Source organism: Somniosus microcephalus, chromosome 24, assembly GCF_052327205.1.
Source record: "Somniosus microcephalus isolate GS21.2 chromosome 24, FLI_Smic_1.0, whole genome shotgun sequence".
Classification (NCBI taxonomy): domain Eukaryota; kingdom Metazoa; phylum Chordata; class Chondrichthyes; order Squaliformes; family Somniosidae; genus Somniosus; species Somniosus microcephalus.
The window spans coordinates 63,799,710-63,813,337 of NC_141010.1; the positions used below are offsets into that span (position 1 = coordinate 63,799,710).

The 13,628-nt window shown below is 44.5% G+C and overlaps 1 protein-coding gene across 6 annotated transcripts in view; it reads left to right on the plus strand.

Moving 5' to 3' along the window:
• Positions 1–13,628, plus strand: part of maptb (microtubule-associated protein tau b) — a 709,263-nt gene that overhangs the window by 351,793 nt on the left and 343,842 nt on the right. For 5 of the 6 annotated variants that reach the window (XM_085966675.1, XM_085966677.1, XM_085966674.1 and 2 more), the window contains exons 6-8: positions 7,902–7,969; positions 8,145–8,327; positions 9,568–9,709. In XM_085966675.1, coding sequence (XP_085822801.1) covers positions 7,902–7,969; positions 8,145–8,327; positions 9,568–9,709 — 393 coding nt within the window. The remainder of the gene's footprint in view (positions 1–7,901; positions 7,970–8,144; positions 8,328–9,567; positions 9,710–13,628) is intronic. The other variant, XM_085966678.1, reaches the window with a different exon arrangement.

Consider the following 13,628-nt stretch of genomic DNA (forward strand, 5'->3'; position numbering starts at 1 on the left):
ATAAGCCCAATCGACCCAATCTCTCCTCATACGTCATTCCTGCCATCCCAGGTATCAGTCTGGTGAATCTTCGCTGCACTTTCTCCATGGCAAGAACATCCTTCCTCAAATAAGGCGACCAAAACTGCACACAATACTCAAGGTGTAGTCTCACCCGGGCCCTGTACAACTGCAGCAAGCAGTTTTGAAGAAGGGTCAAACCCGAAACGTCAACTCAAATTTCTCTCCACGGATGTTGCCTGACTTGCTGAGTTTTTCCAGCATTTTCTGTTGTTATTTGCAGCAAGACATCCTTGTTCTTGTACTCGAACCCTCTCGCTATGAAGGCCAACATACCATTTGCCTTCTTAACCGCCTGCTGCACCTGCATGCTTACCTTCAGCAACTGGTGCACAAGGACACCCAGGTCTCGTTGCACTTCCCCTTCTCCCAATCTATTGCCATTCAGATAATAATCTGCCTTACTGTTTTTGACACCAAAGTGGATAACCTCACATTCATCCACATTATACTGCATCTGCCATGCTTCTGCCCAATCACCCAACCTGCCCAAATCATACTGGAGTTTCTCGGCATCCTCCTCACAGCACACATGCCCACCCAGCTTTGTGTTGTCTGCAAACTTGGAGATATTACATCTAGTTCCCTCGTATGGATCATTTATATATATTGTGAATAGCTGAGGTCCAAGGACCGATCCCTGCGGCACCGCACTAGTTACTGCCTGCCACTCAGAAAAAGAGCCGTTTATTCCAACTCTTTGCTTCCTGTCTGCCAACCAGTTCTTTATCCAAGTCAATACCTTGCCCCCAATTCCATGTGCCTTAACTTTACATGCTAACTCTTATGTGGGACCTTATCGAAAGCCTTCTGAAAGTCCAAATACACCACATCCACTGGTTCTCCCTTATCTATTCTACCAGTTACATCCTCAAAAAATTCCAGTAGATTAGTCAAGCACGATTTACCTTTTCTAAATCCATGTTGACTTTGTCCGATCCTGTATACACCTGCTACAATATACACAGGAGCTACAATATACACAGGCTACAATATACACAGGAGCTAGAATATACATAGAAACATAGAAGATAGGAGCAGGAGTAGGCCATTCAGCCCCTCGAGCCTGCTCTGCCATTCAATGCGATCATGGCTGATCATCCAAGTTCAGTACCCAGTACCTGCTTACTCCCCATACCCCTTGATCCCTTTAGCCTTAAGAAATATATCCAACTCCTTCTTTATTATATTTAATGAATTGGCCTCTACTGCCTTCTGTGGTAGAGAATTCCACACGTTCACCACTCTCTGGGTGAAGAAATTCCTCCTCATTTCTGTCCAAAAAGGCCTACCCCTTATCCTTAGACTGTGACCCCTGGTTCTGGTTTCCCAGACCATCGGGAACATCCTCCCTGCATCTAGTCTGTCCAGTCCTGCCAGAATTTTATAAGTTTCAATGAGTTCCCCTCTCATTCTTCTAAACTCCAGCGAGTACAAGCCCAATCGACCCAATCTCTCCTCATACGTCATTCCTGCCAACCACCTGCTGCACCTGCATGCTTACCTTCAGCGACTGGTGCACAAGGACACCCAGGTCTCATTGCACTTCCCCTTCTCCCAATCTATTGCCATTCAGACAATAATCTGCCTTCCTGTTTTTGACACCAAAGTGGATAACCTCACATTTATCCACGTTATATTGCATCTGCCATGCTTCTGCCCAATCACTAACCTGTCCAAATCATACTGTAGTTTCTTGGCATCCTCCTCACAGCACACATGTCCACCCAACTTTGTGTCATCTGCAAATTTGGAGATATTACATCCAATTCCCTTGTCTAGATCATTAATATATATGGTGAATAGCTATTATATACACAGGAGCTACATTACATGCAGGAGCTTCAATATACACAGGAGCTTCAATATACTCAGGGGCTACAATATACACAGTGCTACAATATACACAGAAGCTACAATATACACAGGAGCTACAATATACACAGAAGCTACAATATACACAGGAGCTACAATATAAGCAGGAGCTAAAATATACACAGGAGCTTCAATATACACAGGAGCTACAATATACACAGGAGCTACAATATACACATGAGCTACAATATACACAGAAGCTACAATATACACAGGAGCTACAATATAAACAGGAGCTACAATATACACAGGAGCTACAATATACACAGGAGCTACAATATACACTAGAGCTACAATATACACAGGAGCTACAATATAAACAGGAGCTACAATATACACAGGAGCTACAATATACACTAGAGCTACAATATACACAGGAGCTACAATATAAACAGGAGCTACAATAGGCACAGGAGCTACTATATACACAGGAGCTACAATATACACAGAAGCTACAATATACACAGGAGCTACAATATAAACAGGAGCTACAATATACACAGGAGCTACAATATACACAGGAGCTACAATATAAACAGGAGCTACAATATACACAGGAGCTACAATGTACACAGGAGCTACAATATACACAGAAGCTACAATATACACAGGAGCTACATTATAAACAGGAGCTACAATATACACTGCAGCTACAATATACACAGGAGCTACAATGTACACAGGAGCTACAATATACACAGAAGCTACAATATACACAGGAGCTGCAATATAAACAGGAGCTACAATATACACTGCAGCTACAATATACACAGGAGCTACAATGTACACAGGAGCTACAATATACACAGGAGCTACAATATACACAGAAGCTACAATATACACAGGAGCTACAATATACACAGAAGCTACAATATACACAGGAGCTACAATATACACTGCAGCTACAATATACACGGGAGCTACAATATACACAGAAGCTACAATATACACAGAAGCTACAATATACACAGGAGCTACAATATACACAGGAGCTACAATATACACAGAAGCTTCAATATACACAGGAGCTACAATATACACTGCAGCTACAATATACACAGGAGCTACAATATACACAGAAGCTACAATATACACAGGAGCTACAATATAAACAGGAGCTACAATATACACAGGAGCTATAATATACACAGGAGCTATAATATACACAGGAGCTATAATATACACTGGAGCTTCAATATACACAGGAGCTACAATATACACAGGAGCTACAACATACACAGGCTCTACAATATACAAAGGGGCTACCATATACACAGGTGCTACAATGTACACAGGAGCTACAATATACACAGGAGCTTCAATATACACAGGAGCTACAATATACACAGGAGCTACAATATACACAGGAGCTACAATATACACAGGAGCTATAATATACACAGGAGCTACAATATACACAGGGGCTACAATATACACAGGAGCTACAATATACACAGGAGCTTCAATATACACAGGAGCTTCAATATACACAGGGTCTACAATATGCACAGGAGCTACAATATACACAGGGTCTACAATATACAAAGGAGCTACAATATACACAGGAGGTACAATATACACATGGGCTACAATATACACAGGATCTACAATATACACGGGCTAAAATATACACAGGGGCTACAATATACACAGGAGCTACAATATACACAGGAGCTACAATATACACAGGAGCTATAATATACACAGGAGCTATAATATACAAAGGTGCTACAATATAGATAGGGTCTACAATATACACAGGAGCTACAATATACACAGGAGCTACAATATACACAGGAGCTTCAATATACACAGGAGCTACAATATACACAGGAGCTACAATATACACAGGAGCTATAATATGCACAGGAGCTACAATATACACAGGAGCTTCAATATACACAGGAGCTACAATATACACAGGAGCTACAATATACACAGGAGCTATAATATACACAGGAGCTACAATATACACAGGAGCTACAATATACACAGGAGCTACAATATACTCAGGGGCTACAATATACACAGGAGCTACAATATACACAGGAGCTACAATATACACAGGAGCTACAATATACACGGGAGCTACAATATACTCAGGGGCTACAATATACACAGGAGCTACAATATACACAGGAGCTACAATATACACAGGAGCTACAATATACACAGGAGCTATAATATACACAGGAGCTACAATATACACAGGAGCTACAATATACACAGGAGCTACAATATACACGGGAGCTACAATATACTCAGGGGCTACAATATACACAGGAGCTACAATATACACAGGAGCTACAATATACACAGGAGTTACAATATACACAGGACCTACAATATACACAGGAGCTATAATATACACAGGAGCTACAATATACACAGGAGCTACAATATACACAGGAGCTGCAATATACACGTGAGCTACAATATACACAGGGTCTTCATTATACACAGGAGCTACAATATACACAGGAGCTGCAATATACACAGGAGCTGCAATATACACAGGAGCTGCAATATACACAGGAGCTACAATATACACAGGTGCTACAATATACACAGGAGCTACAATATACACAGTGGCTACAATATTCACAGGAGCTGCAATATACACAGGAGCTACAATATACACAGGTGCTACAATATACACAGGAGCTACAATATACAGAGGGGCTAGAATATACACAGGATCTGCAATATGCACAGGGGCTAGAATATACACAGGATCTACAAAATACACGGGGGCTACAATATACACAGTGCTGCAATATACACAAAAGCTACAATATACACAGCGGCTACAGTATACACAGGCTTCAATATTCTACAATAGGCCTCAGCTAGATTACTGCGTGCAGACATTTCAGGAAAGATGTGACTACTGGAGAGGGTTCAGAGATTTACAAGAATGTTGCTGGGAGTAGAGAATCTTAGCTGTGAGGAAAGACTGGATAGGCTGGGTTTGTTTTCCTTGGAACAGAGGAGGCTGAGGGGAGACCTTATTGAGGTGTATAAAATTATGAGGGGTATAGATAAAGTGGATAGAAAGATCCTATTTCCCTTAGCAGAGAGATCAAAAACCAGGGTCACAGATTTAAAATAATTAATGGGAGTTTTAGAGTAGATTTGGGGGGAAATTTCTTCACCCAGAGGGTTGTGGGGGTCTGGAACTCACTGCCTGAAAGGGTGGTAGAGGCAGGAACCCTAACCACATTTAAAAAGTACTTGGATGTGCACTTTAGATGCTCTAACCTGCAGGGCTACGGACCAAGAGCTGGGAAGTGGGATTAGGCTGGATAGCTCTTTGTTGGCTGGCGCGGACACGATGAGCCGAAATGGCCTCCTTCCATGCTGTAACTTTCTATGATTCTATGATACACAGGAGCTACAACATACACAGCAGCTACAATATACACAGGAGCTACAACATACACAAGAGATACAATATATACAGAGGAGCTACAATATACACAAGAGATACAATATATACAGAGGCGCTACAATATAGATGGTGTCTAAAATATACACAGGGTCTAAAATATACACAGGATCTACAATATGCACAGGAGCTACAATATACACAGGAGCTACTATAGACACATGGGCTACAATATACGCACATCTACAATATACACAGGACTACAAAATACAAATGTGCTACAATATAAACAGGATCTAAAATATACACTAAGGCTACAATATACACAGGATCTGCAATATACAAAAGCTGCAATGTGCACATGAGCTACAATGTGCACAGGAGGTGCAATATACACAGTCTACAATATGCACAGGCTGCAGTATACAAAAGCTACAATATACACAGGAGCTACAATATACACAGGAGCTACAATATACACAGGAGCTACAATATACACTGGAGCTACAATATACGCAGGAGCTACAATACATACAGGAGCTCCAATATAAACAGGAGCTACAATATACACAGGAGCTACAATATACACAGGAGCTACAACATACACAAGAGATACAATATATACAGAGGAGCTACAATATACACAAGAGATACAATATATACAGAGGAGCTACAATATAGATGGTGTCTAAAATATACACAGGGTCTAAAATATACACAGGATCTACAATATGCACAGGAGCTACAATATACACAGGAGCTACTATAGACACATGGCTACAATATACGCACATCTACAATATACACAGGACTACAAAATACAAATGTGCTACAATATAAACAGGATCTAAAATATACACTAAGGCTACAATATACACAGGATCTGCAATATACAAAAGCTGCAATGTGCACATGAGCTACAATGTGCACAGGAGGTGCAATATACACAGTCTACAATATGCACAGGCTGCAGTATACAAAAGCTACAATATACACAGGAGCTACAATATACACAGGAGCTACAATATACACAGGAGCTACAATATACACTGGAGCTACAATATACGCAGGAGCTACAATACATACAGGAGCTCCAATATAAACAGGAGCTACAATATACACAGGAGCTACAATATACACAGGAGCTACAATATACACAGGAGCTACAATATACACAGGAGCTACAATACACGCAGGAGCTACAATATACACAGGAGCTACAATATACACAGGAGCTACAATATACACAGGAGCTTCAATATACTCAGCAGCTACAATATACACAGGAGCTACAATATACGCAGGAGCTACAATATACACAGCAGCTACAATATACGCAGGAGCTACAATATACTCAGCAGCTACAATATACACAGGAGCTACAATATACACAGGAGCTACAATATACACAGTAGCTACAATATACACAGGAGGTACAATATACACAGGAGCTACAATATACGCAGGGGCTACAATATGCACAGGAGCTACAATATACACAGGAGCTACAATATACGCAGGGGCTACAATATGCACAGGAGCTACAATATACTCAGCAGCTACAATATACACAGGAGCTACATCAGCAGCTACAATATACACAGGAGCTACAATATACACAGGAGCTACAATATACACAGGAGCTATAATATACACAGGAGCTACAATATACACAGGAGCTACAATATACACAGGAGTTACAATATACACAGGAGCTACAATATACACAGATGCTACAATATACACAGGGGCTACAATATACACAGGAGCTAAAATATACGCAGGGGCTACAATATACGCAGGAGCTACAATATACACAGGAGCTACAATATACACAGGAGCTACAATATACACAGGAGCTACAATATACGCAGGGGCTACAATATACACAGTCGCTACAATATACGCAGGGGCTACAATATAAACAGGAGCTACAATATACGTAGGGGCTACAATATACGCAGGAGCTACAATATACACAGGAGCTACAATATACACAGGAGCTACAATATACACAGGAGCTACAATATACACAGGAGCTACAATATACACAGGAGCTACAATATACGCAGGGGCTACAATATACACAGTAGCTACAATATACGCAGGGGCTGCAATATACACAGAAGCTACAATATACACAGGAGCTACAATATACACAGAAGCTACAATATACACAGGAGCTACAATATACACAGGGGCTACAATATACACAGGAGCTAAAATATATACAGGGGCTGCAATATACACAAAGCTACAGTATCCTCAGATCAAGTAGCTAGTGAAGCACTCTACCACCCTTTGTGATAAATGTCTGTGTGAAAATGTTTCACAATCGGATGGGTCGGTGGTTATTCACTTTCTGATCTCTGTGAGGACTCAGCATCTTATAACCAAGTGTTTTTGGAGTCAGTGGGGCCTGATGCAAGATGTGGGGTTTATAGGCAGAAAGTGTTCCTTGATGGGGTTTCCTGCTGCTTCCTGTCTCTTTCTCACAGCACCCGCCTTAAGTCAGATCTCTTTTGTTGTCCCATTTGAAATCGGAGAGAACCCATTTTGTTTTGTTCCCTGTTTTTAGCTGAGGTGCCTATTGCAGGTGAAGAAGGAGCCAAGGCTCAGGCAGCCTGCCCCGAGAGCAAGACCAAGGTGAGAGTACACAGCACTAAACAAGGTGCTCAGCATTCTGGCATTCCATCAACCCATCGGCATCCACACTTTTCATTTCTTGTTTTGCTATTTAACGTTATTTTAACCATAATTTTATTTGGTTTATGGAATTTATATTTTGTGTTGCCATTTTGAATTTTATTTTCATGTAAAGAGCTCCACACCTACATCTGCAAAAACCTCAAAAGCTAGGCCTCTAGCCTCCACCACTCCTAAGAGGCCTACTACAGCTGCTGCTGCTCGTAGCAACAAGCCTTCCAGCCTTGTCTCCACCCCCAAAAGACCTCACTCCACTACAAGCCAAGACGGTACAGGAGCTAAGGAGCATAGAGCAAAGGTAAGGCTCACATTGTGGCTTTGTCCTTAGCGGCGTTTTCTCAACTGCAGTGATGGAATAGCCAAACCCAAATGTCAACAGCTCAGCTTAACCGCTTCACATTCAGTTCATTTGTGTTAATTCTCTGGAGCTGATGGAAGTGTTTCAAGGCCCCCATTTCACAACATCAGCTACTTACTCCGTGATGGCCACTACCTCACTCTATTCCGTGACACATCTTTCATGTAGTGTTTCTCATTTCAGGTTTCTCAGTTTCCCATCTCCATTTTACTGAGTGCTTACTGCTTTGAGACGTCAAACCCACCCCCCCATCACACCCCTATCAACCCCCATCACACCTCGATCACCCTCCACCCCATCACCCCATCAACCTCCACCCCATCACACCCCCCATCACACCCCCATCACACTCCATCAACCCCCCAATCACATCCCCGCCCATCACACCACCACCCCCACACCCCCCCACCCACCCCCGCCCCATGCCTGCTGCTCCTCGGTCCCTACATTTGCTCATGTGTGTCCCCAATGTCGCAGCTCCAGCAGGCACCTCACTGTGCCCAGTCTCCAATCAATCTCCGTGTGCCTGGTATCTGGGTGCAATGAGGTGACTGAGATTAGTCCCACTCCCTGGAGGATTGTAGATATCAGAGCACTCTGAAACTGTCCTCAAACAGTGAACCGCCCCTCACCCTGCACCGCAATACAGCTCTGCAATCCGCTTTGCTATAAAGCGTGAGAGGAACATCTCGTGGAGGGAGATGCTGCTCATTCTCAGCCATAGTTGTTCCTGTTGCGCTTCCTCACTGCTGCTCTCATTGTGGGTAGATGTAGCTAAGGGGTCACATCAAAGGTCAAGTTTAAAGAGGGGCTCTCGGCATTGCAGCAATGACAGGGTCAAGACTGGACTGACACCAGTACTGCCTCCTGTACCCCCTTTCTCCAGAGGGCCACCTGTGAGAAGCAGGGTCAACTGGCCAGACAACACGCAGCATAAAACACTGCTGCTGATGGTGTGAATAGCAACGAGAAAAGGCCATTCAGCCTAGCCAGCTCACTCAATATATACCCCAGACAGGGAGAGCCAGCTGTAAACTTGGCCCTCACCATTCTCAAAGCAACAAAGTCTGGGTCGGGGAGCACGCAGAAGACAAATGGATTCTGTGTAAATAGACATGGAGTGTCTGTCACTGTGAGACTCGGCTATTCACTCCAACTAACAGGCTGTGATTCTGTGCAGGTGCCAGAAACAAGGAAGACTCCAGGATCGCAGGCACCATCTGGCCTCAGAATGCCAGGAACCATTGCCTCAAAGACCCCACCCAAACCTGCGCCCACTCAGAAGGGAACTCCTCACTCTCCGGATGTCAAAAGGGCGACAGGTAAGTGTGGGGACAGCATTGGGGGGACAGGAGGGTTTACATTCTGGGATTGGGACAGAGGGTTAGACACAGTCCTTGCACACTCTGGGACAGTGGGTCACACACTGTCCTTTCACACTCTGGGACAGTGGGTCAGACACTGTCCTTTCACACTCTGGGACAGTGGCTCACACACTGTCCTTTCACACTCTGGGACAGTGGGTCACACACTGTCCTTTCACATTCTGGGACAGTGGGTCACACACTGCCCTTTCACACTCTGGGACAGTTGGTCACACACTGTCCTTTCACACTCTGGGACAGTTGGTCACACACTGTCCTTTCACATTCTGGGACAGTGGGTCACACACTGCCCTTTCACACTCTGGGACAGTTGGTCACACACTGTCCTTTCACATTCTGGGACAGTGGGTCACACACTGTCCTTTCACACTCTGGGACAGTGGGTCACACACTGCCCTTTCACACTCTGGGACAGTGGGTCACTCACTGTCCTTTCACACTCTGGGACAGTTGGTCACACACTGTCCTTTCACACTCTGGGACAGTGGGTCACTCACTGTCCTTTCACACTCTGGGACAGTGGGTCACTCACTGTCCTTTCACACTCTGGGACAGTGGGTCACACACTGTCCTCTCACACTCTGGGACAGTGGGTCACACACTGTCCTTTCACACTCTGGGACAGTTGGTCACACACTGTCCTTTCACACTCTGGGACAGTGGGTCAGACACTGCCCTTTCATACTCTGGGACAGTGGGTCACTCACTGTCCTTTCACACTCTGGGACAGTGGGTCACACACTGTCCTTTCACACTCTGGGACAGTGGGTCACACACTGTCCTCTCACACTCTGGGACTGGGTGTTCAGCTATTTCCCTTTTTAATTGAAGGATTATTTTATAGTCTGGAGTCTTTGGGAGTAGATTTTGACTTTGTTCGAATTATAAAACATTTTCACCTTTCCCCAATGGAAGTCAATGGAAATAAAAACAGTGAGAAATGTAAAACAGGCTGTGATTCGCTATCGCACAGTCAAAACAACATCTTTGTCTTCTTTACAATGCTCTCAGCACTTCCTCTGTCTGAAGATGGTGAGGCCTGGTAAAATCAGCCTGTGCATGGACCTGCTCTCGTGTATACACAAATTCCACAGCGACCTGTTCTCGAAAATTATCGCTGGGTCAAATTGGCCCCAAAACCAGAGCGGCCGGGTGCTGAGCCTGCGCTGCACTGACCGTTGTTGCTGGGATCTCCCAGAGAGGCCTTTATAGCCAATCAGAACATAATAATAATAATAATAATAATAATCAACTTTATTGTCATTGTTAGTGCACAAGTGCAGTACAACGAAATGTAGGCTTGCGGCTCCCGAGAGTGTACATTTAGATTAAGACATTTAAACATTCAACATTCATTTGGCTTGTAATACATTAACATAAACATAACCATAATAAAGTGCATTGGCAGATGTGCAGGCTTTAGAGTTTATTTGTGGAGTTCAGTAGGATGACAGCCCTGGGAAAGAAACTGTTCCTAAATCTGGTCGTTCGGGTGCGAATGCATCTGAACGTCTCCCAGATGGCAGGAGGGCGAACAGACTGTGGCTGGGGTGGGTAGGGTCTTTGATGATGGTCCGTGACCTCCGTAAACAGCGTTTCTGGTAGATGTGCTCTATGGTCGGCAGCCGGGTGCTGGTAATGCGTTGGGCAGTTTTGACTACCCGCTGCAGGGCTTTCCGGTCATAGTAGCTACAGCTGCCATACCATACTGTGATACAGTTCGTCAGGATGCTCTCTATTGTGCAGCGGTAAAGGTTAGAGAGGACCAGGGGTGACAGGTTACATCCCTTCAGCCTCATGGGACTGGGCACTGGACGGGACTGGGCACTGGACGGGGACTGGGCACTGGACGGGGACTGGGCACTGGACGGGACTGGGCACTAGACGGGGACTGGGCACTGGACAGGGGGCTGGGCACTGGACAGGGGCTGGGCACTGGACAGGACTGGGCACTGGACGGGGGCCTGGGCACTGGATGGGACTGGGCACTGGATGGGACTGGGCACTGGACGGGGACTGGGCACTGGATGGGGAGTGGGCCCTGGACGGGACTGGGCACTGGACGGGGATTGGGCACTGGATGGGGGGCTGGGCACTGGACAGGGGCTGGGCACTGGATGGGACTGGGCACTGGATAGGGGCCTGGGCACTGGACGGGTCTGGGCACTGGACGGGACTGGGCACTGGACGGGGACTGGGCACTGGACGGGGGCTGGGCACGGCACGGGACTGGCCACTGGACGGGGGCTGGGCACTGGAAGGGGACTGGGCACTGGCTTCAGTCCGGGCCGAGTACCACAGCAAGCCCTGTTCCCACACAATAAACACACGTTGTTATGTTCATTAATAACTAGTTGTTTTTATTAAGAACAGCTAGCTTTTGCTAGATGCTTTATTGAGCACATGTGGACTAGGTACAGTATCTGTAGAGGCATCCATCTTGACTGCTGCCTTGTGGGTAGCCTGGTGCATTGTGGGTAGCCCACTCTTATATACATACAGCACCACCTAGTGTACCATTCCAGAATGACAGGTTACTGATCATTACATCCCCCTTTCTTTGAGGTTAAACAAAATCAGTATCAATCAATATCAATCAATCATAACAACATAAACATGCTTGAGAGCAGCGCCATCTCAGGATAGTTAGAATAGTAGTCAATCACTATTAGATAGTCTTTACCATTTAAATGAAAAAGGTCCATACCAACCTTTTGCCATGGTGCTGTTGGTATGTCAGCTACTATCATTGGTTCCTTTGCTTGTTTGTTTTGGTGTTTCTGACATGTCTCACATTTGCCTATCATGTTCTCAATGTCCTTATTTATGCCAGGCCAATAAACAGTGTCTCTTGCTCTCCTTTTGCATTTTTCAATTCCGAGGTGTCCCTCATGAATCCTTTTGAGCATGTCTTGACGTAGAGCCTGTGGAATTACTATTCTGTTCTGGTTTAGTAATAGTCCACTTGCAACACTCAATTTTGACCTTATGTGAAAATATTTTGGACAGGAACCTTTTGGCCAACCATGATGAATGTTCTCTATTACTGTTTGTAATACTGTATCTTTTACTGTTTCTTCTGCTATTTGCTTTGATTTTGTGTCTGACACGGGCAGTGCAGCAGTGACCATACTCACATGAACATCCACGTCTTCTTCAGTAGAGCTCACATGACTCATTGTGGGTGCTCGGGATAGTGCATCTGCTAACACTATGTATTTGCCTGGTGTGTAGATCAGTTCAAAGTCATATCTTTGCAGCTTCATCATGAGTCATTGAATCCTTGGAGACATCTCATTCAGGTTCTTTTTTATGATGGCAACCAATGGGCTGTGGTCTGTCTCCACTGTGAAGGTGGGAAGTCCATATATGTAGCCATGAAACTTTTCTAGTCCAACTACCAAGCCTAGACATTCCTTTTCAATCTGGGCGTATCGACACTCATTATCAGTCATAGACCTGGAGGCATAGGCAACAGGCTTCCAATCTTCACCCTCTGCTTGTAGCAAGACCGCACCTAGGCCATCTTTTGATGCATCCGTTGACACTTTGATTCTTTTTGTTGGGTCAAAGAAGGTGAGTACAGGTGTGGTTGTCAGCACTGTTTTGAGGTTTATCCACTCTTGTTCATGTCTTTCTGTCCATGCGAACTCATTTGTTTTACGTAGCAGGTCTCGCAGACAGGCTGTCTTGGCTGACAAGTTAGGAATGAACTTTCCAATGAAGTTTATCATCCCCATGATGCGTAGCACTCCTTTTTTGTCAGTGGGTCGGGGCATTTTGAGTATGGCGTTTACTTTTTCCATATCTGGCTCTATTCCTTTACCAGATAGATTATCTCCTAGGAAAGTGACTT